Source organism: Garra rufa, chromosome 5, assembly GCF_049309525.1.
Source record: "Garra rufa chromosome 5, GarRuf1.0, whole genome shotgun sequence".
Classification (NCBI taxonomy): Eukaryota; Metazoa; Chordata; class Actinopteri; order Cypriniformes; family Cyprinidae; genus Garra; species Garra rufa.
The window spans coordinates 55,658,952-55,684,737 of record NC_133365.1 but is presented as its reverse complement, the minus strand read 5'-3'; the positions used below and the strand labels follow the sequence as shown (position 1 = coordinate 55,684,737).

General features: G+C 34.4%; 1 protein-coding gene across 1 annotated transcript in view; it reads left to right on the top strand.

Annotated features, from left to right (window-relative positions):
* The window catches only part of LOC141335453 (dynamin-1-like), an 88,590-nt gene that overhangs the window by 60,666 nt on the left and 2,138 nt on the right, over positions 1 to 25,786 (top strand). Inside the window, exons 16-23 of the mRNA XM_073840925.1 lie at positions 14,458 to 14,567; positions 15,606 to 15,717; positions 15,819 to 15,830; positions 15,931 to 16,101; positions 17,633 to 17,874; positions 19,401 to 19,607; positions 22,072 to 22,108; positions 24,414 to 24,461. Of these exons, the coding sequence (XP_073697026.1) occupies positions 14,458 to 14,567; positions 15,606 to 15,717; positions 15,819 to 15,830; positions 15,931 to 16,101; positions 17,633 to 17,874; positions 19,401 to 19,607; positions 22,072 to 22,093 (876 nt within the window). The 3' untranslated portion in view covers positions 22,094 to 22,108; positions 24,414 to 24,461. The remainder of the gene's footprint in view (positions 1 to 14,457; positions 14,568 to 15,605; positions 15,718 to 15,818; positions 15,831 to 15,930; positions 16,102 to 17,632; positions 17,875 to 19,400; positions 19,608 to 22,071; positions 22,109 to 24,413; positions 24,462 to 25,786) is intronic.

The window sequence follows — 25,786 nt, the reverse complement described above, 5'->3', positions numbered from 1 at the left end:
ACACTCTCTCTTGTGTATTTATTTTATCGTGGGCTGGCGATGTTGGTTTCCCAGCACTCCTAGCCCCAAAACTAACACAGTCCGACTCAGAAGTAAAACAGTCACTAATGAGCTCAGAAAGCTGCAGAATGCTTCCACAAGTCCTCAAACACACACACACATGTTTTCTTCTCCTCCGGTGGCTGAGGTCGAGACCCTCATCATTCTTTGTCTAAATGATCAACAAGCGTCTCAGTGACATCACTTCCTCTTGACATCTCGGGGCAGATGTATTTCTGCACAACCTGACTTTTCTCAAAGTGAGTTCCCTCGTCTTCTAGAGTGTTTTCGGGGGTTTGGGGGAAGCAGGCAGCGCTGGTGATACTGGATCTGCTTCCTATTACCACACGAGCAGCAGTGACTCACAAAAGACATGAATGAAGAAAAAGAAAAACCTGGATGCATATGAACCAGCAACCCTCCCAAAGGCCTCAAAGGACTGTCAATCAAACACACACACACACACACACACACACACACACACACACACACACACACACACACACACACACACACTCTAAATGAGGATGTATCATGTACAATGTATTTACTTTATTTATGAATCATTTTTAATTTTTTAGGCAGGTTTTGTCAGATATGACTTACTTCTGATTACAGTTTGATTACAGTTTGATTACAATTTACTCACCCCCTTGCCATTCAAGATGTTCACGTCTTTCTTCAATCATAAAATAATTATGTTTTTTGAGGAAAACATTTCAGGTTTTTTAGATTTCTCTCCATATAACGCAAGTTTGAACTTCCAAAATGCAGTTTAAATGCAGCTTTAAAGGGCTCTAAATGATCCCAACCCCAGATATTCTGGTTCAAGACAGTTAGGGTATGTCTAATAACTCCCATCTCATTTTCTCCTCCAACTTCAAAATCGTTTTATCTTTTTTTATAAAGTCAGTTTTTTTTATAAAGTCTGTTGAATCTGTTGAGCACCATTGAAGTCCACTGTATGGAGAAAAAACCTGGAAAGTCTTCCTCAAAAAAACAAAAAACAAAACTCAATTTGTTTTTGACTGAAGAAAGAAAGACATGAACATCTTGGATGACATGGGGGTGAGTAAATTATAAGAATTTTTTTATCCAGTGCAACTGTTTTCAATGCAAAACGTCCTCAAGCGAGGCCCATTGCATTGCGTATTGTGTTGTTTTTCCAGCATCTCACGCCACGAGCGCTGTTTTTAAAATGCTATGTGAAGTGTGATTTAAAGTTGTACGCACTTTAAAGTCAAGAAGGAATCAGAATGCACTATACTTTAAAAAAACATGATCACTTTTATTTACCAAGGACGTAGTGGACTAATCAAAAGTGACAGTAGAAACATTACAAAAGGTTTCCATTGCAAAAAAAATGGTGTTCTTTTGAACTTTCTATTCATCTGTGAATTTTGAAAAATAAAATGTATGATGGTTTCCACAAAAATACTGGGCAGCACAACTGTTTTCAACACAGCGCCACAAGCGCCATTTTTAAAATGCTGTGTGAACTACACACAAATAAAGCCATATACAATAAATGCGTTTCCTACCTTTACAACTGACAGATAGTACAGCATCTTTGCAGTATGTGTGTGAGCGTGTGTGTGTGCGTGTGTGTGTGTGCGTGTGTGTGTGTGTGTGTGTGGAGCTGCGTGGCTTTGTAGCGCTGCAGGAATGTCGGAGTTTCTTGGCAAGACGGCGGGCTTGTAATAACTCCAGATGTGCGGGCCTGTGGCGCGCTGGCGTGTTTTTTCTTCTGAAGCCGATTTCCTTTCCCTGTCCGGCTTGAATAAAGAGGCCTTTATGCTGGACGACCCCCCCAGCACCACCCGCGCCGCCCCTCCATTCCCCCACATGTGTACGTTGGGTAACTGGGTCGAAATCAGGACCAGATTTGATGTGGGAGGTAACGGGGAGGCTAGAAGGAGCGACCCACGGGAGATCGCATATAAAGCCGCTCCATCAACGGCCGAATTACGGCTGACTGACGTTAACGGCCTATCGGGGGACGGTTCTTACGGATGCTGCTCTTATTTGAGTTAATCTTACTAGTGCACTTAGTTTGGTTTACTTTAAGATGATAAACTACAGTCCTACTAAGTATTAATGTTCAGTGTGCATTGGGAATATTTACAGTAAATGTTAAAGGATCACTGAATATTTTTATTAGAAAAAAAATCTATTCACTTTTGCAATTTAATTTCTTATTTGTTTATTTAATCACATGCACTAATTGACTAATCTATTTTATATTTGACATTTTAACCAAAATTTAAAAAATGCTTTCACACGCTTAATTAAATTAACAATTTTAAATGTCAAATTTAACAGTGAATAGAATTAATTAAATTAATAATGAACGTGATTTATTGTGAATGCTAAGGGATAATTGCATATTTTAGCATAATTTTTTTTTTTTGCTTACGTAAATTGTAAACATCCTTTTTTAAAAGTTAAAATTAAATACATTTTAGATAAGGATGAGGATAAACTTTATTTGTCACCGAGAGGAAATTTGTCTTGGGCAAAAAAGTGCTACAAAGTTGCTCTAAGCAGACAATAATAATAAATAAAACAAACAAACAATTAAGAACGTACATTGTTTACAAAATAAGACCATATATAGATAGAAAAATATGAAATATATAAAACACAGAACACAGTCAGTTGCTAATATACTACAGGTGCATTGTTCTTGATAGAGTTCAACAGTTTTACAGTCAAAATTAATACATACGCACACACGATTAATTCATATTTGATTTAATACATTAGTGCATGTCATTATTTACAGTAAATGTTAAAATATCTTATTTTAATTGGGAAACAAGATCAATTTTCATACAATTTCTATTATATGAGCAAAAAAAACCCTGCAATTTTTGCTATTTAATTTACCATTTATTTATTTAAATCACATAATTTATTTAATTGGCTAATCTATATTATATTTGACATTTTAACAGAAATATTCACAAAAATGTTTTCACGCGCTTAATTAAAATTAAATGACCAATTTGAGATGTCAAATTTAACACATTAGTGCATATGATTAATTAAATTAATAATGAATTAAAATCATTACTTTATTTATAATTTACATATTTTAGTTAGTTTTTTTTTGCTCGCATAAATTCTTCAGTCAAAATATGTTAACATCTTGTATAAAATTTAGATGTCAAATTTAATATATTTGTGAATGTGATGATTTGTTGTGAAAGTTGAAGGATCATTGCATATTTTAGCAGAAAACCCCCCACAAAATTTCGAATTAAATAAATTTTAGATGTCACATTTAACACATTAGCACATGGTTAATTCAGTTAATAAGTTACATTTTGACAGAACATTTGTGCTTTTTTTCCACCTGTAAAAAATTAATACAGTGTGTTTTTGGTGAATTTAGCAGTCAATGTGGTGTTGAATCAAATCCACTAAACTAAAACATGTTTTATTTGGTGCATAAAACCCTAATCCTCACTTTACAAAACCACTTCCAGTGCAACTCTAAATACTTCTGATTAACATTAAAAGTTAAAAGTGATGCTTTTATGCTGAGAGAATGGAAATGACGTAAACATTTCGAGTTTTGTTACTCTTTTCAGTGGCGTTTAAGTTCATCTTACTAGTGCTTAGTTAGATTTGCTTAACAACTACAGATCTAATACGGAGTACTAAAGTTCAGTGTTTGTGCTTCAGAAAACACCTAGCAACCGCCCATAAGACCCTAGCAACCGGCACTCACGTTTTCTTGAGCAAAAAAAAAAATCAGGTCATTTCTGACTCACTTCAGACTCTTGTTCTCTAGTTGATCTCCACCCATTTGTCCAGCTCTCGTTCTTCTGGACTGCAGTGATGTGGTGTGAGTGTTGTATTGTGGGTAGTGAGTCACGGGCGGGTGCTCTGGGTGGTGACTGTGTTTGCTTTAGCTACGGTTTCTCCTCTCAGACCCGAGCAGGACTCAGAAACGCCTCCGCGGGGAGCTGGCTCAGCAGTCCTGACAGGACCACTGCAAGAAACACACTCTCTGTGGATAGTTTTGTCTGGTTTTAAAGACTTTTAGATTTTTAAAGTGGAAAAAAATGTACAAAAATGTTTAGAAAAGTTTAAAAGATTTAACATATTGGTGCATATTATTAATTACATTAATTAAAAAGTAGTTTAATTTTTAAAAATAAAAAAATAATAATTTTAACTGGAAAATTCACAGAAATATTTAGAAAAATGTAAAAGATTTAAACACATCAGCACACATATGATTAATCAAATTAAAAATACATGAAATAAAAAGTGTAAGTTTAATTTTAAAAATACGTAAAACAAAATACTGGACGATTCACAAAAAAGTTTTAACAAATTAGCGCATCTGCATATGGTTAATTACATTAATAACATGAAATAAAAAGTATTAGTTTAATTTAAAAAAAATAATAAATTAACTGGAAAATTCACAAAAATGTAAAACTTTTACACATTACTGCATTGCTTAATTATATTAATATATTTGTTTTGTTTTTATATAAAAAAAACATTTTAACTGGAAAACTCATGCAAAAGTATTTTTGATATGTTTTATTGAATTAAAATGAAATAAAAAAACTAGACATTGAATTTACACTAGTGCATATGATTAATTAAATTAATAATTCATTAAAGCAAATCAATAAAAAGCTTTCATTTTTAAAAAACGTTTTAACTTGAGAATTTAACATATTAGTGTATGTAATTAATTAAACGCATAATAAAATAAATAAAATACATTATTTAATTTATTTTACTCATGCAAATTGATCTTGTTTTTTGTTTTTTGTTTTTTAAACATCCTTTAACAAATTAAATGTCAAATTCGAACCATTACCACAAGTGATTATTTGTGGTTAATGTTAATAGGGCTTATTTTAACTCGAAAACAAGACAGAATAGAAGGGAAAAAATAATTGTAACTATTGTTTTATTTACTCACATGAACTAATGGGTTGAATTTGACGACTAAATTTGACATTTGCATTTTTTTTGTCTGTTTTATTTGAAATGAGCTCATTTTAATTTGGTTTAAATCAAATTCACTTAACATATTTAATGCAGTACAGAAAATCCTAATGCAAAACCATCTCCCGTGCAACTCTAAAGCACTTCTCAGTAAACACTGAGAGGATGCAAATGCCTCAAAGACGCTGCTACTGTGAAGTTCCAGAAAAAACGTCTGTTTGCGACACCTCCCTTCACTGCTAACAAACCGTCGTCCTCTCATTAAACTTCTCCCGGCTGTCGGGAACATTTATGTTCTTTATGAGAGTGGCAATGATAGAGCTCAGTACGTTCAGTTCATTTTGGCTCGACACACTAGAGCTTTACTTCTGCCAGCAAACCCAGACACACTCCAATGTTATTTCAGATAACAGATGTTTCACAAAAGTACATTTCTTTGCATTCTAAAATAAACAAGATGTTGCCCAGTTTTTCCACTTTCAACCATTTGTCTTAAAAATCCAGGCAGTGCATGCAGTGATCAAATGTTTCCCTTGAATGCAATGCAGGAGTCAGTCACAGATGCAAAAGTCCTCAAATATACTCTATGCAAGTATGTAAACTTTGAGATTTCACATCTTTGCATTATGCAATGCTTGTTTCTTGCTGAACAGATAAAAACTGAGCATGCAGAAATGCATGTCGGATGTCAGCGTCTGACCTTGGCAATGGGGGGCGGCTGTCGTCCTTTCCACCTACGTGTGAGGCTGTTTGACTGCAGACTTTAAAGCAAGACACTAAAGGGTTAATGCAGTTAACATGCCTGTGCCGCCGCTGCTGTAGACATTAGCGTGTGTTCATATGGTTTGTGACGACCCGTCAGGCGCTAACCAGAACTGATTCTTTGCTGTTGCTTTTTTTCTTTTCTTTCATACTTCTTTCTCTTTGTTGTAGCATAGACGGATCTTTTCTTTCCAAGTTTCCAGTCATATGAGCTCAGCAAAAGGCTTTTGGCTTTACAATGCTGAAGGGAAACTAACTAGAAGCAGTGAAGTCAAATTTGTTTAAATGCTGCACTTTTTACAATACACAGTTTCAAAGCATCTTCGCAGAAAATCATGATGTTAATGTTTATATTATCTTAATAACTTCATGCATTATAGTTACATTTAGCAGATTAGAGCTGGGCAGATTTTGCAGCAATACAAGCAATCAAGCAGTTGAGGTTCGCGATATGGTTTAGTGGTACAGAAGTTTAACTTTATATAAATAGCCAGCAAAATACTGCAAAATATATAAATAATATATATATATATATTTTTTTTTTATTTACTTTTTTTTTTGCCAAGGTAGTTTCATATGTATGATGGCTTTTTAATGCCACGTTAAAAAATAAAAATCTAAGATTATGAGATTAAAGAAGTAATTTTCAGTATTTCACAATAAAGTCAAAATATTAGTAGAATAAAGTCGAAATGCTACAAGAATAAAGTCGAAATTCTATGAGAATAAAGTGGAAATATTACGAGAATAATGTCGAAATACTACGAGAATAATGTCGAAATAATATGAGAATAAAGTGGAAATATTACGAGAATAATGTCGAAATACTACGAGAATAATGTCGAAATACTATGTGAATAAAGTGGAAATATTGCGAGAATAAAGTTGAAATGAGAATAAAGTTGAAATATTATGAGAATAAAGTGGAAATATTACGAGAATAAAGTGGAAATACTACGAGAATAATGTCGAAATACTACGAGAATAATGTCGAAATAATATGAGAATAAAGTCAAAATATTATGAGAATAAAGTCAAAATATTACGAGAATAAAGTGGAAATACTATGAGAATAAAGTGGAAATATTACAAGAATAAAGTGGAAATACTACGAGAATAAAGTCAAAATATTATGAGAATAAAGTCAAAATATTATGAGAATAAAGTCAAAATATTACGAGAATAAAGTGGAAATATTACAAGAATAAAGTGGAAATATTACAAGAATAAAGTGGAAATATTATGAGAATAAAGTCAAAATATTACGAGAATAAAGTGGAAATACTATGAGAATAGAAGTGGAAATACTATGAGAATAAAGTCGAAATATTACGAGAGTAAAGTCAAAATATTATGAGAATAAAGTGGAAATACTACGAGAATAAAGTCAAAATATTACGTGAATAAAGTCGAAATATCATGAGAATAAAGTCTAAATATTACGAGAGTAAAGTCGAAATATTATGAGAATAAAGTCGAAATACTACGAGAATAAAGTCGAAAGACTACAAGAATAATGTTGAAATATTACGTGAATAAAGTCGAAATATCATGAGAATAAAGTCGAAATATTACGAGTAAAGTCGAAATATTATGAGAATAATGTCGAAATACTACGAGAATAATGTTGAAATATTATAAGAAAAAAGTCAAAATATTATGAGAATAAAGTGGAAATATTACGAGAATAAAGTGGAAATACTACAAGAATAATGTCAAAATACTACGAGAATAATGTCAAAATATTATGAGAATAAAGTCGAAAGACTACAAGAATAAAGTCAAAATACTATGAGAATAAAGTCGAAATACTACGAGAATAATACGATTTTGGAATATCTTTAGATGCTCTCAATCTGGGCACTTCAATCTCATAATTGCTACTAATTAATTCTTGTAATTTTGACTTCATTCTCAAAATAGTATAACTCTAATCTCGTAATAACTAAAACTTCGTCAAGCATGTTTCTGCCATGAATAAAAAAAAAAGATCTCGGGAAAAAAATACGTTTATATTTTTCGGTTTGAGATTTAAGGTTGAAGTGCATTTCTGAGTTTATATCTCGCTCTTTGACTTTTTTTCACAGAATTGCAAGAAACAGTCAGAATTGTGCGATACAAACTCATAATTGTCAGAAAAATGTCTGTTTTTTCCATAGTGGGAAACTAATTCTGTAGTTTTCAGTTTACTTATTTAATGTCAATTTATTTATTATGAGACCCAGAGATCACCAACATAAATACTGCTCTGATTATAAAAACTAAATTATATCAAATCATTTTTTCTATTAAAAAGCGTCCTTAAATAGCTTAAGTTTAGTTTAAGATACTTTCTTTTAGTAGCTTGTAGAGTAGTGACTGATTTATCATGTATAGCTTGAAGTTAAAGTTTTAAAGCAGCTTCTACAAAATAAAAATAAAAACTTGTAGATGTCAAGAGTGTCAAGAGACAGAGCTGTATGAAGGTACTTTCTGCAAAATGACGCTGTGCTGTGCTTTTTTCCTTTGTGAATTAAAGACAGAAAGAGAGGGAAAAAAACACGCATTTTGAAAATTGCCGTTGGCCTTGGCTCAAGGCGCAGTCGTTCTGGTAATGAGGGGTTAGAGCGGCATTATTGCTCCCAGATGCCTCCCCGCGTCTCTCTGGCCTTTGATGCAAAACCTCTTACACACACACACACACACACACACACACACACACACACACACACACACACACACACACATGTTGGGTTTACATGTTTTATGGGGACATTCCATAGGCGTAATGGTTTTTATACTGTACAAACCGTACTTTCTATGGCCCTACACCTAAACCTAGCCCTCACAGGAGATTGTGCATACTTTTACTTCCTCAAAAAAACTCATTGTGCATGATTTATAAGCCTGTTTCCTCATGGGGACCTGAGAAATGTCCCCACAAGGTCAAAATCTACTGGTATTCCTATCCTTGTGGGGACATTTGGTCCCCACAACGTGATGAATACCAGGTACACACACACACACACACATACACACACACACACGTGACTTAAAGCAGCATATTTGTGTTTCAAACTGTTCATTTCTGGTTTAGTTCTACATGTATGATCACACCTGACAGCGTGTCCATTCTGATGTCCAGTGTATGAACGTGGCCATGACGTGTCCCAAAAGTGTGTTTGCGAGGCTGTTTTGTTTGGATTAGAGTAGCGGGCCGCAGTCAGCCGTGAGAAGTGTGTTTATGAATCGAGTCTGAACTTCCTCCGCTCTTATAATTGCGCTGGTATTAGTCACACCAAAACAAAACAATGGAAAATATTCACAGTTTTGTCCGTGCGGTTGGACGTTGGAAAGAAACATCGCAAATGAGATCTAGTTTATGTTTCATCTGTTTCTCTGGAACACAAATGAGATTTGACTGAAATGGAAACGTTTCGGGAATTGATCTTGACTATGTCTCAAACTATGGTCAGTGAGGAAAGAAAGAGCTACATCTGAGTGCTCAAATGTTCGTACTAAGTGATTAGTTTTTGTTCTTGGATTTGTATCTTCATCAGATTTGTATAAATGTGTCATTCCATCACTCTCTCACCAATGGATCCTCTGGAGTGAATGGGTGCCGTCAGAATGAGAGTCCAAACAGCTGATAAAAACATCACAATAATCCACAAGTAATCCAACTAAAATACGAGTCCATAATCCATAATAAAAAAAGTGGTCTGGTCTGAATCAGGAGAGAAATCTGCACAGATCAAGCAACATTTACAAGCCAAAACAGTCCAAAACAGCTCTAAAGAAATATGTGGCTGGATTTTGATGTGAGGAGATGGACTCGTTATTTTAGTTAAAAATGTCTTAATGATGGATTTGTTTCAGCTTTTGTCTTGTCAAGATGTAAAACTGATGGACTGGAGTGGTGTGGATTACTGAGATGTTTTTAATCAGCTGTTTAGACTCTCATTCTGACGGCACCCATTCACTCCAGAGGATTTATTGGTGAGACAGTGATGGAATGACACATTTTTACAAATCTGATTAACAAACTCATCCTAATCTTGGATAGCCTGTGGGTGAGCACATTTTCAGCAGATTTTCATTTTTGGGTGAACTATTCATTTAAGAAAGATTGTAAGAATGTTCCTAAGGGCAAAATTACTGAAAACATGATTAAAAATTTGCATCATACTTTTTTCTTAAGAAAAAAAATATGATTCAAGACAAGTTGGAGGTTAAGATGAATTTTGCAAAAAACTTTTCAGGAATTTATATTTTTAAGTGTTGTCTCAAGAACAATCTTGAGAGAGAGAAAAAAACTTAATTAAAAAGAAATGTTTGAGGGAATGCAAACTATTCTTAACTTGACTCTAAAAATAAGAAGTCTTTTGTAAATCTGACTCCGTATGTCTACAGCCGGAGGTTATTTACATCCTCGTTAGATTGGATTCTTAGTATCAGGTGACACAATTCATGCTTCCTGTCTTGAATCACTGTGGGAGATCAGACAGATCAGATCTGGAGGCACTATGAAAATGAGTCTACAACGTTTTCAGAGATTCAAGGTTTTAAAGACCCAGAGCCTTTGAAACTTTACAAGAGCATATGGAGAATCATTCAGTGTGTGAGTGTGCTTAGGAAGCTGGGGAGGTCAGAGGTCATGACAGATATACACTGATGTCTGACTTCTCACCCTCTGATGACTTCCATGCGTGTGTGTGTGTGTGTGTGTGTGTGTGTGTGTGTGTGTGTGTGTGTGTGTGGAGGAGACGGTTGCTATGGCTTCACAGATGACGTCATCCTCTCTGCACCGTGGCAACTGTATGTTTTATATCTGATGATGAGCACCAGGTCCAGCTGGCACGAGCACCTGACCGAGCAGACACGCGTTACACACTCGGAAAACCCCTGACATTCAGGAAAAGCCATAGAAAAGAAAATCCCAAATGTGATCACAATAAATCATCCAGAGTTTCAGAAGAGGTCTTAAACTGTGCACAGATTTGCCAGTCTCATTACATTACATATATACATACACACACATATATATATAAAGTTTTCATACACTTGATTCCTTGAACAGTTAAACTGACTGCTGTTCTTCAGAAAAATCCTTTAGGTCCCACAAATTCTTTGGTTTTCCGGCATTTTTGTGTATTTGAACCCTTTCCAACAAATGACTGTATGATTTTGAGATCTGACTGAGGACAACTGAGGGACTCATATACAACTATTACATAAGGTTCAAACACTCACTGATGCTCCAGAAGGAACAAACATGCATTAAGAATTATAAAAAAATCAAGGTAAATTTTTCCCCCTGCTCTTAATGCATTGTTTTTTCCTTCTGGAGCATCAGTGAGTGTTTGAACCTTATGTAATAGTTGCATATGAGTCCCTCAGTTGTCCTCAGTGTGAAAAGATGGATCTCAAAATCATACAGTCATTGTTGGAAAGGGTTCAAATACACAAAAATGCTGGAAAACCAAAGAATTTGTGGGACCTGAAAGAATTTAAGTGAAGAACAGCAGGCAGTTTAACTGTTCAGGACAAATAAGGGACTTATGAACAACTATCACTAAACAAAAAACACATCAGGTAACAACACAGCATTAAGAATCAAGTGTATGAAAACTTTTGAACTGTATTATTCTTGTAAATTCAACTATTATTTTCTCTTGTGGACTATATGTAAACATCTTATTCAGGTCAGTACTAAATAAAAAATAACATTTGCCTGATCCCTCCTATTTTGGTAAAATAATAATTAACATTTTGCAGATTCTGCAAAACTTTTGACCTCAATTGTATAATACATTTACCATACAATGTTTTTTTTTTTCAAAAAAAAAAAAAACTAAATTTATTAACTATATTAATTAAATATATTTTTTTACAACTACAATACTACTAGTATACTTAAATAAATATATCTTCTCTACCTAATCAGAAAATTATTATTTAAGTATAATTGATAAACTATGATAGTTTAGTATTCTGAATTAGTTTTTTATTTTTATATTTTACATTTTAATTTTATCGTTAAAGTTTTAGTCATTTTGATGTGCTTTTGTCATTTTTTTTTTCTATTTTTTTTTTTTAGAATGATTTTTATTTTTAGTTGTTTTAGTACTTCAACTTGGATTTTTTTACATTTTATTTCAGTTAACATTTATTTTATTTCAATTTATCTATTTATTTATTGGTTTTAGTTTTAGGTCATGTTTTTTTTAACAGGGTTATCATCATTAAGTATTTTCATCTATGTAATTTTAGGAGCAGAAAACTTGATTCTTCAGTCAAACAAACTGAGACTTTACATCTCATGAGCATCAATCAGAAACCTCTCCGCCGCAGGAAGCATCACGTGCCCTGTTCTTTTTTTGTCCGCTCCAGCTGGCCGGTGTGTGTTTTTACAGGCGTTACAGCAGGGCGCGGTGCTCACTCTGGTGGGTAGGGGAATACCGGGCCGTGCCTGCTGGGCTCCGGGCCCCTGACGGCCAGCCAGACGGCTGTGGTGCACCAGTCAGCCTACAGACTCCACCATCGCCTGACCGCCCGCCCGCCCTGACGGTTTATTTTAGCTCTGTCGGCTCTAATCAGTTCCAGCCGCGTGTGGCGGAGACTAAAAATCACTCTTCCCAGTATATATATACATACAGTTCTCACACACTCACACACACACACACACACACACACACACACACACACACACACACACACTCGCTCGCTCACTGGAGTGTGTGAGTCCTCTGCACTCTTTCTATCTGTTACTTAGTCTCTCATCACTGTTATTATCACTCATATTAAAGGAGAAGTTCACTTCCAGAACAAAAATGTACAGATAATGTACTCACCCCCTTGTCATCCACGATGTTCATGTGTGTCTTTCTTCAGTCGTAAAGAAATTATGTTTTTTGAGGAAAACATTTCAGGATTTCTCTCCATATAGTGGACTTCTATGGTGTCTGCAAGTTTGAACTTCCAAAATGCAATTTAAATGCAGCTTCAAAGGGCTCTCAGCTGAGGAAGAAGTGTCTTATCTAGTGAAACGATTTTCTAAAAAAATTGACAATTTAAATACGTTTTAACCTCAAACACTTAGGGTATGTCTAAAAACTCCCATCTCATTTTCTCCTCCAACTTCAAAATCCTACATCGCTGCAGAAGTACCAACTCAGTGTTTACAGTAAACAAAGAAGATCAAACGCCCTTTACAAAAAAAAAAAAAAAGGTAAAACAGGGATGTAGGATGATTTTGAAGTTGGAAGAGAAAATGAGATGGGAGTTTTTAGACATACCCTGTCTTGTCCAAGCATTTAAGGTTAAAATGTATATAAACTGTCAATTATTTTTAGAAAATATCTGATCATTTCACTATAAGACCTTTCTTCCTCGGCTGGGAATTAGGGTTGACAATGAGGAAATTTCCCCACCGGTTAATCGGCACGTGACAACACCGGTAATACCGGTATCACCGTGGGGGTGGGGGTTTGCTCTTTTTTTTCTGCTTTTAAATAGCGTGCGTATTATACTTTCACTTTCAGTTTTGCGGGATTTGGCAATTCGGCGTCAATTGTTTTAATGGACGACAACGAAACTACAAAAAAAAAAAAACAAAAAAAAAAAAACTTTGAACCCAAAATATTGCCAAAAAGGTGCTTTTGGACACTAAATCGTCCGCCATTCTGTTTCTGTAAATTCGACTCCTCGCACAGATAATTAACACGGCCAATTCACCATCAGCAATCACACTCCGTATCCAAGCACTACAAGAGAATCCCTTTAAATATCCAAGCAGTCTTACCTTCATCATCTCTTGTTTTCAACATCCCTCTCCCTGGGCAGGAGGAGTGCCCCGGGCTCGGACAAACATGCTTAACTTTTACGCTGTTTATTATAAGCGCGAACTCCTCACGTGATAAATGAAATATGACGCATTGTAGCTATGTTCAGTTTTTAATTATATTGCATGCTCTCGTCTTAAGTACATTATTTAGAATGATATTTTCCATTCAATTCAAATAAATATTTAATAAAAAACGAATACTTAAAAAAAAAAAAAAAAAAAAAAAAAGTGGAGCCGGTGTCACGGTGGAAAAGTGATGTCACCGGTGTTGCGTCTTAAAACCGGTAACACCGTCAACACCGTCAACACCGTCTATCGTGGCAAGCCTACTGGGAATGTTTAGAGCCCTTTGAAGCTGCATTTAAACTGCATTTTGGAAGTTCAAACCTGCGGGCACCATAGAAATCCACTATATGGAGAGAAATCTTGAAATGTTTTCCTCAGAAAACATATTTTTTTTACAACTCAAGAAAGACAGACATGAACATCTCGGATGACAAGGGGGTGAGTACATTATCTGTACATTTTTGTTCTGGAAGTAAACTATTCCTTTAATGATCCGAACAAACTCATAACACTACGTATAAACAGTTTTAATCTCATAGATGATAAAATAGAGGAAAAAAATCCCACAGAAGCAAATGTATCTTTTTCTTAAATGTGCTTCTGTGGGAGTACCCAAGACCAACTGCATAGAACTTGTTTGTCTTCTGTCTTTTTCTTCAAGGTCCTAATCAATTTCTAGCCAAAGTCCCTGAAACACAATCAGCAAAATGAAACCTAAGCATTCTCTCTGTCTTTCTCATTTGTGCACACATTAATCTTAGCAAACTCTGTTCTGCCCCCTGCAGGAGAAAGAGAAGAAGTACATGCTACAGGTGGACAATCTGAAGTTCAGAGATGTGGAGAAGGGCTTTATGTCCAGCAAGCACATCTTTGCCCTGTTCAACACTGAGCAAAGGTCAGTGGTCATAATCCTTAATAATGACTGCAAAAAGCCAACATAAAAAAGCTTCCACAACCTGCTTAACCTTTGTCACATGACAACATTTAGAATAAAACAGGATGTTCAATGTTTATTATTGAACCTTTAGACATTTTTTTAAATCTAAAAAAGGTTTGCATATGTTTTTTGTTGACTATCATATAATCTGATTTAGTAAGAATATGGAGGAAAAATTCAGTCAGTATTGCCTTATATAAACTTGCAATTGCAAGAAAAAAGTCAGAATTGTGAGACAAAAAGTTGCAATTGCTTTATATCGCAATTCTGAAAAATAAAGTAGCAGTTGTGTCTTTTTTTTTCTCCTCAGAACTCACAATTCTGACTTTAGAACTTGCAATTACTTGTTTATATCTCACAACTCTGAGAAAAAAGTAAGAATTGCGAGATACAAACTTGCAATTTTGAGAAAAAAGTCAGAATTGCGAGAAAAAAAATCTGAATTGTGAGTTTTTATATGACTTAATTTCTCACAATTATCTCCAACTTTACAACTTGCAATTGTGAGTTTATATCACACAATTCTGAGGAAAAAAAGACAGAATTGTAAGATAAAAAGTCACAGTGACCTTTTGTATTTATTGCAGGCTTCCATAAGATGCTGATATTTTTATGAGTAAATTCTGATGCTTGTAATCTAAATCAATGAGATCTTTCTCAGATACTGACATAAAAATGATCTAAATATTAGTGGTCACTCTATATCTCCTTTTATATATGTATTAGTAAGATGAGATTGAACTGATCCAAACATATAATGCAAGGCAATCCAATGATGAATAAGAGATGAACAAATAAATGTTCCTCAAAAGATGCAAGATGTCCAATAAGTATTTATCTGGAAATATGACTACAGTTATTCTGACGTTTGCTTAATAAAAATCAGTCAAGACTTGACTGCAAAAAAACATAAAAGAGAATTTTACTTGATCAATTTCAGTTTTGACTATCATGTTGAGTTCAAAGACTAGTCTAATACATCTAATGTCATGACAGGAACGTGTATAAGGACTACCGTCAGCTGGAGTTGGCTTGTGAGAGTCAGGAGGACGTGGACGGATGGAAGGCGTCGTTCCTGCGTGCCGGCGTCTACCCAGAGCGTGTGGTGGTGTGTGTTCAGATTGATCAGATGTGAGTACGAAAGAATAAATGGATAAATGATGCACCTCAAAATGCTTTTCTCTTTCTCTTCCCATTGCATCACACTAGGAGAAGGAAAAGGTACTTTGCAACTCAAAGTTTTGAGTTGCATTTCAGTTTTTTGTTTCTTTTGCACTGCCCTTGTCCATGTTTGCGTGACTGTGTCTGTGTGCTTCTGTAGAGCGATGCTGGTGAAGAGAACGGGTCGGACAATTTCATGCACTCCATGGATCCTCAGCTGGAGAGGCAGGTGGAGACCATCCGAAACCTGGTGGACTCCTACATGGGCATCGTCAACAAGACTGTACGAGACCTGATGCCCAAGACCATCATGCATCTGATGATCATTAACGTAAGCAGCATTAGAAGCTCATCTGTGTTCAGCATTGGTGAAATGTTGTTAGTTCAAACCCCACAAGGGTTGATTCATGAAATATCATCAACTAAGACAGTCCATAGCCCTATAAATCATATTCAAAGCATACATTCCTAAGGTTCTAAATGGTCAATGTGATCAAAACTTTGCATGTTTTTTGTTGTCAAATCTTATTTGATTTTTATCAAGTAAACATCAGAATAACTGCAGTAATATTTCCAGATGAACACTTACTGGACTGAAGCAGCTTGGCTTTACTTGATTCTCCATGCATCATTTTGTAGAAATATCAGTCTTAAATCTAATCAGGATCTTTTGTGGAACGTTTGTTTCCTGAAGCATTGCTTTCAATGTTCCTAAGCCTCAAACATTTATTTGTTCATCTCTTAATCATCAACGGATTGCATTGCAATATATGTTTGAATCATTTCAGTCTCATCTTACTACGATATATTATTGGAGATACAGAGTGACCAGTAATATTTACATCATTTTATGTCAGTATCTGCCGTACTGTTAAAAGATCTCACTGATTTACATTACAATCGGAATTTCATCATAGAAATACAGCATCTGCACAAAAATGCATATTGAGTCTCTGAATAAAGTTGCTTTGTCCTTTATATTCTCACTATATCACACTATATAAACCATAAACATGATAGATCAAATATGATACTTAAAAAACAAACACATTTGCAAACTTTTAGATTTACTTACACAATTTTGGGATCGGTAAGATTTGTAATGCTTTTTAAAGGAGACTTTTCTGCTCATCAAGGCTGATAATCAGTGTAATATTGTGAAGTGTTAATGCAATTTAAAATAGTGGTTTTCTATTTTAATGTACTTTAAAATATAATTTGTTTCTGTAATGCAAAGCTGAATTTTCAGCATCATTACTTCAGTCTTCAGTTTCATATGATCATTCACTGATGGAAACAGTTGTGCTGCTTAATTTATTTATTTATTTTTAACCTGTGATACTTTCTCAGGATTCTTTGATAAATAAAACTTTAAAAAGAACAGCATTTATTTACAATAGAAAACTTTTGTAAGCTTTTAAAGTTTGGGGTCAGACTTTTTTTTTTTATTTCCTTCTCTCTTTGAAAGAAATTAATACTTTTATTCAGCTAGGATGTGTTAAACTGATGAAAAGTGATAGTAAAGACATTATTGTTAGAAAATATTCCAATTTTGACTAAATGCTGTTCTTTTTAACTTTTTATTCATCAAAGAAACCTGAAAAAAAGTATCACAGGTTCCAAAAAATATTAAGCAGCACAACTGTTTCCAACATTGATCATAAAAAGTAATAAATCAGTATATTAGAATGGTTTCTGAAAGATCATGTGACACTGAAGACTGATTAATGGCTGATTAAAATTCTGATTTGCTTCACAGAAATAAATTACATTTCAAAGTATATTAAAATAAAAATCCTCCTTTTGAAAATTTTTTAAAAGTAAAATTTTCCTGACTGTTATCCTAACATCTGATCTCTCAGACGAAGGAGTTCATCAATGCGGAGCTGTTGGCTCAGCTGTACTCGTGTGGAGATCAGAACACTCTGATGGAGGAGTCGGCCGAACAGGCGCAGCGGCGTGACGAGATGCTTCGCATGTACCACGCTCTCAAAGAAGCACTGAACATAATCGGTGACATCAGCACCACCACCATCTCCACCACTCTGCCTCCGCCTGTGGACGACTCCTGGCTCCAGGTGCAGCGCACCGGCTCCGGAGGAAGGTGCGTTCAAGACGGAGAGTACAGATGGATGGCACATGGATAAACAGATGGGCTGATCGAGAAAATTAGGACTCCAGTGGGGAATTAAGGTCTTGATGTAAAAATAGGCATTAAATATCTTACTGAGATATTTCTCTGCTCCTATTCACTATTTAAAATCAGAATGTAATGTTTCTAAATATTAATTTAGGTTATTATTATTAAAAAAAAAACTCCAGATCAAGGTTAAAGAGTAGTATAATATCCTATACTGTATTAAATATTTAATTTAAATATTTTATTAGTATAAAACATAATAATAATTATATTTTATTCATTTATGCAAGGGTGTAGAATTTAGAAGACAAACTTCGATGAGGTTCGCAAATCATTTGATTCTGGTCGGGACTTTGGTGCGGGTTTGCAAATCATTAAAATCAGATCGAAACTTCAGAGCGAAAAAATTGCAGATCATTTAATTCAGATCAGAACTTCGATGGGGGTTCGCATATCATCTGATTCAGATCAGTATTTTGGGGGTTTGCGAAGCATTTGATTCAGATCGGAACTTCGCAAATTATTTGTGATTCACGCTCTGAAGTTCCGTTCTGATTTTAATGATTTGCAAAACTGCACCAAAGCCCTGATCTGAATCAAATGATTGGCAAACTCCCAACACTCTGAACTTTGAAGGGGGTTCACGAAGCATTTGATTCAGATCAGAACTTCGACGGGGCTTCGTGAATCATTTGAGTCAGATCAGAACTTCGATGCAGGTTTGCAAATCATTTTATTCAGATCGGAACCTCGATGGGATCTTTTTTCAGATTTTTTTTATGAAACAGTAAAAAATATCAAACCATGAGGCAGTGCAGTTACAAAAACAAAACAAAGAATAAAGTGTACATAAATACAAAGCTCATATAAAAATTAAACATGGTTTTATTATAGTAAAAGTATAGCAACCATGTTTTATTTATTAATTTATTTGTATAACCACAGTTTGACTACAAATACCATGGTTAAACTATGGCAAAACCATGGTATTCTGGTAGGCAAAACCATGCCCTGATACTCATTGTAAGAATTTACTCATCCTGTTTGGGTTCATGCTGGGCTCATGAATATTAATTACGTTATCTAAGAGATCAGTTCAGAAAGGTTCCAAGCAATGTCAGCAAGAGCTCATTAATATTCATGAGGTCCACTCTGTGCCATAATAAGCCACTTCCACCATGAATATGTTACTAAGTTACAGACTGGGACAGTGGCGCCACCTGCTGCTGGTATATGAAATTAACTTACTGGCCACCACAGAATCCTAAGAGATGCATACAATTAAATATGTAACTAAGAAAAGTTGATTTCTAGTGATTTTGATTGATTTTTACCTTTGTTGCTCTTTACCTTTAACTTTTAGAATGTGATGCAAAACAGTCTATGTAGTGGTAAATAAAATAAGATTGACTTTGATTAAGTCTAAGTCAAAAGTATATGTTATCACAAAAGAGAAATGTGTTATTAATTAATTAATATTTCTCCGTTAGGTCTCCGGCGACCAGCCCGACCCCTCAGAGACGGGCCCCTCCTCCAGGGCCTCCGGCACGCCCAGTTTCTCGTGGCTCGGCCCCGGGCCCCCCTGCTGCCGGCGGGCCACCCGTTCCCTCCCGCCCGGGAGCCTCTCCGGACCCCTTCGGTGGGCCCCCTCCTCAGGTCCCATCCCGGCCTAACCGCGCTCCACCGAGCGTGCCCAGGTGAGACTCAATTACGTCAGACAGTAAAAAACTGCTAATGAAATCATATTATTTGTGCTGGAAAATAATAATGTGCTCAGATTTGAGGTATAAATTCTGCAGCACTAGCGCCACCTTTTGGAGTTGAAATCTGCAGGATGTTTGTTTAACTAATGGTAGACAACCAATTCTGTCACATGTTGCTAGTGCAGCAGAAATGATATACAATGTACATGAAACATTCAGAAATGCTCAGACAAGACTAACCTTCTAAACCTCCGCAGTCTAATAAGAACATCCGTTTGCTCTTAGCCGCGGAATGTGAGACTCTAACCGGTGGAATAAGTGCAGTGGTGTGGGTGAGTTAACCGGTCACCATACCAACGTTTAAACGATAAGCAGCAATCACTGAAATTCAGCTCATTGTTTATCAAAGTGTCATCAAATCAGATTCAGATGTTCACATTCTGGCGTCCTGCTTCAAACTCTTATTATCGTTCAAACGTTACAGATTTAAACCATTTGATGCACAATGTGTTCTCAGTAGGGCTGGGTGATAGAACAAAACATTCACAGTGATTTTGCTTATGCAATATTGTGTATATTGTGATGATTTCAATGTGTTTTCTAATTGCTTTGACTTCGACTTGTTACTATTAATACATTAAGACAGAAATGTTTTTGGTTTAAGTTAAAATTAATTTCTGTGAAATAGTTTATTGTCCAATTCACAGAAATAGCATTTTTTATAAATTAAAATGTTTTAGCACAAATACACTACCATTCAAAAGTCGTGGGGTCAGTAATATTTTATTGTTTCTAAAAGAAGTTGCTTATGCTGATCAAAATTGTGAAATATTTTTACAATTTAATATAGCCATTTTCTATGTAAATATTTTGTAAACTGTAATTTATTCCTGTGATCAAAACTGAATTTTTAGCATGTCTTCAGTGTCACATGATACTCCGGAAAGCATTCTAATATGCTGATTTGCTGCTCAAAAACATTTCTGATTATTGTCAGTCTTGAATGTTTTTTATGGAAACTGTGATGCATTATATGTTTTTAAGAGTCTTTAAGTTCCACAGTTCAAAAGAACAGCATTTATTCAAAATTTGAATAAATTAATACTTTTATTCACCTCCTTGGTGAATAAAAGTATTAATTTACTCACCCCAAACTTTTAGATGGTAGATTATATTGTTACAAAAGATTTCTATTTTAAATAAATGCTGATTTTTCAACTTTTTATTTGTTAAACAATTCTGGAAAAAAAAATCACAGGTTTCAAGAAAATATTAAGCAGCATTGTGCTGTTTTCAAGTTTTCAACATTGATAATAAAATAACTTTTTTTTAAATTGTTAATAATTTACACTATGGTCCAAAATTTAAGTTTAGTTACTTTTTTCTTAGAAATTAATACTTTTGGTCATTGAGGATACATTAAATTAACCAAAAGTGACCATTAAGAGATTTATGTTACAAAAGATTTCTTTCAAATAAATGCTGTTCTTTTGAACTGTTGAAATTTAAGACTCTTAAAAATATATAATGCATTTTTAACCTTTTATTAATCAAAAATCACAGGTTCCAAAAAAAAAAAAAAAAAAATATTACGCAGCATAACTGTTTCCAACATTGATAATAACAGTAATTAATCAGTATATTAGAATGATTTTTAAAGAATCATGTGAAACTGAATACACACACAAATTGATTACTTTACACCTTCCCCATATTTACATTTAGTATTTAGTACATTTAATCTCGACTAAAATGAGTGTTTGTTTGAAACTGATCCTCAAAATCCAATCAAAAGGCTCATAAATATCAGTAATTGTAACACTTTAACTATATCACCCAGCTCTAAAAGTCAGCACATCTCATGTATGAATGTCTCGATCACGTCGGCACACGTCCGCACCTCACATACTGCAGACAGACGCTTTACTAACTGTCCACAAGACGGTGTGAGGGATGTTTCTGTTCTGTTTTTATTTGTGTTCATTGCTGAAGTTGTCCTCTGTTGCGTGTGATTTGACTCATTCTAACACTAACGCCAAATGCTTGCTTCCTGACAGCAACACACACACACACACACACACACACACACACACACACACACACACACACACACACACACACACACACACACACACACACACACACACACTTCCCACCAGTTCATTTATGACCCTAACTTTAACGCTGTAGTCCCTGATAAATAATTTGCACGCTGATCTGCAAAACCGCTGAACTGCAAAATCTGTAAACGTCATTGGCTCACGATGATTATGACATTTCTGATGCTTTTAAATTGGGCTGTTAAATACTCAGACAGAGGTTTTGGACGTCAGTCTTTGGTTAGCTTGGATTGGAGAAGTGTTAATGTTTCTGTCTCCTCCATGTTAACTGTGTGTGTCTTGCACATCCCTGTCGCTCTGGCTTCACCCCTCCTGCTGATATTGATTATTTTTCACAGAATTACAATCAGTGACCAATGAGGACTAACGCTTCTGGTACGTCTGTGGTTCTCTCGCCATTCCCCGTCCCTCTGCATGACCGACTGTCTCTGAGACCCTCCGAAACGCACATAAAACAGTGTAGAAATGATCTATTGGGACGCCTGACAATACAAATAAACAATAATTAGCTCTTTACATAGGAATGTTCCGGTTAAATGCAACCGACATGCTGTTGGTTTCCATATACAGGTCTGTTTTAACAAACTGAGAGACGAGTCTGTATGACATTATTTCTGTGGTAAATCGACAGCACGGCACACTGTATTTAACACAGAATATTCTTGATTTTGTAGACGGACAGCAGGTCTCAGAACAGATTCTGTAATGTGCAAACATTACATCAGTTCTCTGAATGTGTGCATTGGGTTTGATTTATTTTCAGTTTTACTTTATTTAATCAAGATATGAAACGCCTTTCCTTCTGCAGCCCCGTGCACTTGTTTTATTTTAGTTTTGCCATTGTTATCTTAATTAAAAAAACACTACAAACATCAAGTCAAATGCTGCACATGTGACCTCTAGGGTGAAACTGAGCAGTGGGGTCAAATGTATTTTGTCCATGTTGTTTGTCTCTTCATGACATCTCATTCTGTCATGGCGTGATCTCTGAATGCTGTACATGTTTTAAAACATGTCTATGTTATGCACAGATCTGTCAGTCATGGATTAGTAATACATAATTTACAGCAAATGGAGTTTATAATTACATTTATTTATTTAATTAAATGTATTAAATGAAAAGTATTAGTAATATTATTAAATAATTATTGGAGATTTCATTTTTAAATTATTTATTTTAGAATTACATTTTTTAATTTTTATATATTTACTTACTACATTATACATATAAAATGTTTTAAACTTTTTATGTATTAATTCCATTCACATTTATTTAAGTTTACATTTATTTAATACTAATATTATTAAAAAATTAATATTAGATTTTTTTTACATTTATTTTATTATCATTACATTTTTATTTTTGCCAAAAATGCTATTTTGTTTTTTTAACACATACAGAAATATATTAATCTTTTTTTTTTGAAAATTTTTCTTTTTTTATTAATTATTTCTTTTAGAATTAAATTATTTAATTATTATAAAATAATTTATTGATTTTTATATCTATATATATATATATATATATATATATGTGTGATTTTTTTTTAAATGTACGCATTTTATTTAAATCTATTTCAATTTACATTTATTTAATAAAAATGATTATTAATATTATTAGACAATTAATGTTAGATTTTTATTTTTTATTATCATAAAATTAATTTCTTGAATTTGTTTAGATAATGACAAAAATGCAATTTATTTGTTTATATTAATAAATAATGGTATTACTAACTAATAATTTATTTTAAAACTACTTTATTATAAACCTTATATTTTAGCCGCAGATATTTAATTTATGACTTCGGCAAAACTACGAGATTAAATAACCTGAATGATGATGCCTTCAGTAATTTAATTCAATTCAGTAATTTTAATTCAATTTTTTAGTGCAAAATATTTTAATTTTAAATTCACATTTAATAAACATAATTTTGTGAATGTTTGCTGTGTGTGTGTGTGTGTGTGAGTGTGTGTGTCTGTTACTCATCCATCTTCTCTCTGTGTTCCCATGGCAGCCGACGACCCCCGGCCTCACCTACTCGACCCTACCGACCCACAGACTCCTCCTTGTTAGACTATTAGCCCCTCCCACACCTGTGACAGACAGCGAGGACAGACACGCCCACCCAGCCAGAACTCCTCCCCCACCTGTTCCTCAACTCACACACACTAATATTACTACACACAATTCAGCCTCACTTGGACAGCACAACAACTCTACAACCCTCTGTCACAGTTTCACCTTCATTTCACATTATTCTATCATCATCAAACCAAAGTTTAGAAAAGCTGGAAGTTTAAAACCCCTTAGAAACTGTAGATCTAGAACACAGCGGGTTTTTTATATTAAACTCTGACAGACGGTTGATGAGTTTTACATCACTGTTTTATGATCTCCACCATGGCTCCTTATCTTAAACAATGAGCTTGACAAGAAAAGTTAGATGAATGAGCATAGGGTTTCTGTCGCTTTATTTATTTTCTGTCATCTTTAAGCTTCTTTTGGTTAGCAGACACTTGATTTTCCTGCTGTTTACAGATGCATTATCTCTCCAAAGCGTGATCTGGAGTCTGATGATAACTGCATCTTCTGGAATGAGCTTGTGTGCATCTGTATTTCTGTACATTACTTTGGCTCTTTTTGTTTTTGTTTCGTATGTGTGTCGGCCTGCAGTGGTCCCTGAGCTCACGGGCCAGAAGACGACACCAATCTCCCCGAAGGGTAATAAACTTTCCCATAGTTCCACAGTCATTCTACATGAGTGTTTCCCATTTTGAATCACGAGTCTTTTACTGTAGGTTTATGAGAAAGTCATTGACAGTAAAGTTGCAGACAAAACATGGACAGAGTTGTTTAAATGTGAACATTAGGTCAAGTCATTAAGTCAACACTATAATGACTTGCATTAATGTTAAGGCGGAAAAAAAATTAACTAATAGTTATCACCTTACTTACTCAGTTGATTGATTACATTGTTAATTGCAAAAAAATTTTGTATTACAAGTTTTCTAAAATGTTAGGTTTTAATATGCAAATGAGGCAATATTTAATTAAATATGTGCTAATTTGCATACATTTCTAGTACACAAATCTAAACAGTGGCTGAAGGCAGTTTCAAAATTCTTGTTTAATTCTTTTGACACATAAAAGTCAAATGTTTTTACAGAAGGAATTTTGAGTATCTCATTTTGTCACTCCATAATTCAGAAAACACTTAGAACAGGCAGAAAACGATTGATTTTTTATAGTTTTTTTGGGGAATAAAATGTATAAAATCAAGCAAATTATTTATATAAACAAATACATTTGTAAAAACCTTCAGGATATAGCCAGGAATAAAAATGTTAACACTGATGTGTGTAATTGCTACTGAAGTGGAGATTTATGGCTCAGTGTAGGAGAATAAACTCTTGGCCTTTAAAAATATGTATTGTAATTGAAATCTGTTGACACGAATAGATAAAGTGCTATAAAAGGAAGACTTAACAATGTCTTTTGGGTGTCTTCTTTACACTAGTCTGAAAAAAAAAAAACACTTTATGAAAAACCAAAAAGCCCAAAATCTCAAACTTGACAGGTGCATGAAAAAAACAGTTTTTGCCTGCAGTGTCTCCCCTTAATAATCATATCTGTAACTCACATAAATTTCACTACAACATAATATACAGTGCCAGTGAACATATCTGGACACTCAAGCCAGAAATAAATGTCTAAATGTCATTACCCAGGGGTGTTCATGAGGAAAACGCGACTGATTCAAATGAATCATATGGCTCATTAAATGATTCACTTTTTCGAAGCGCACGCTGGCGACATCTGCTGGTCGAAACCTTGTAAATTCAACGAGAATATAGTACAAAAATATATAAAGTCGCCTTACAAACAAGTTAAAAATGTTTTAATGTGTTAAATATAATCTACAATTCATTACATATTAAATCGGTGAGTATTTTGTCTGAGAACAATTAAAATATAGCAGACACTGGTTCTTGTGTTCATCGAGAAAACATCCATAGATAATGAATCACATGACTCTGAATCACTGA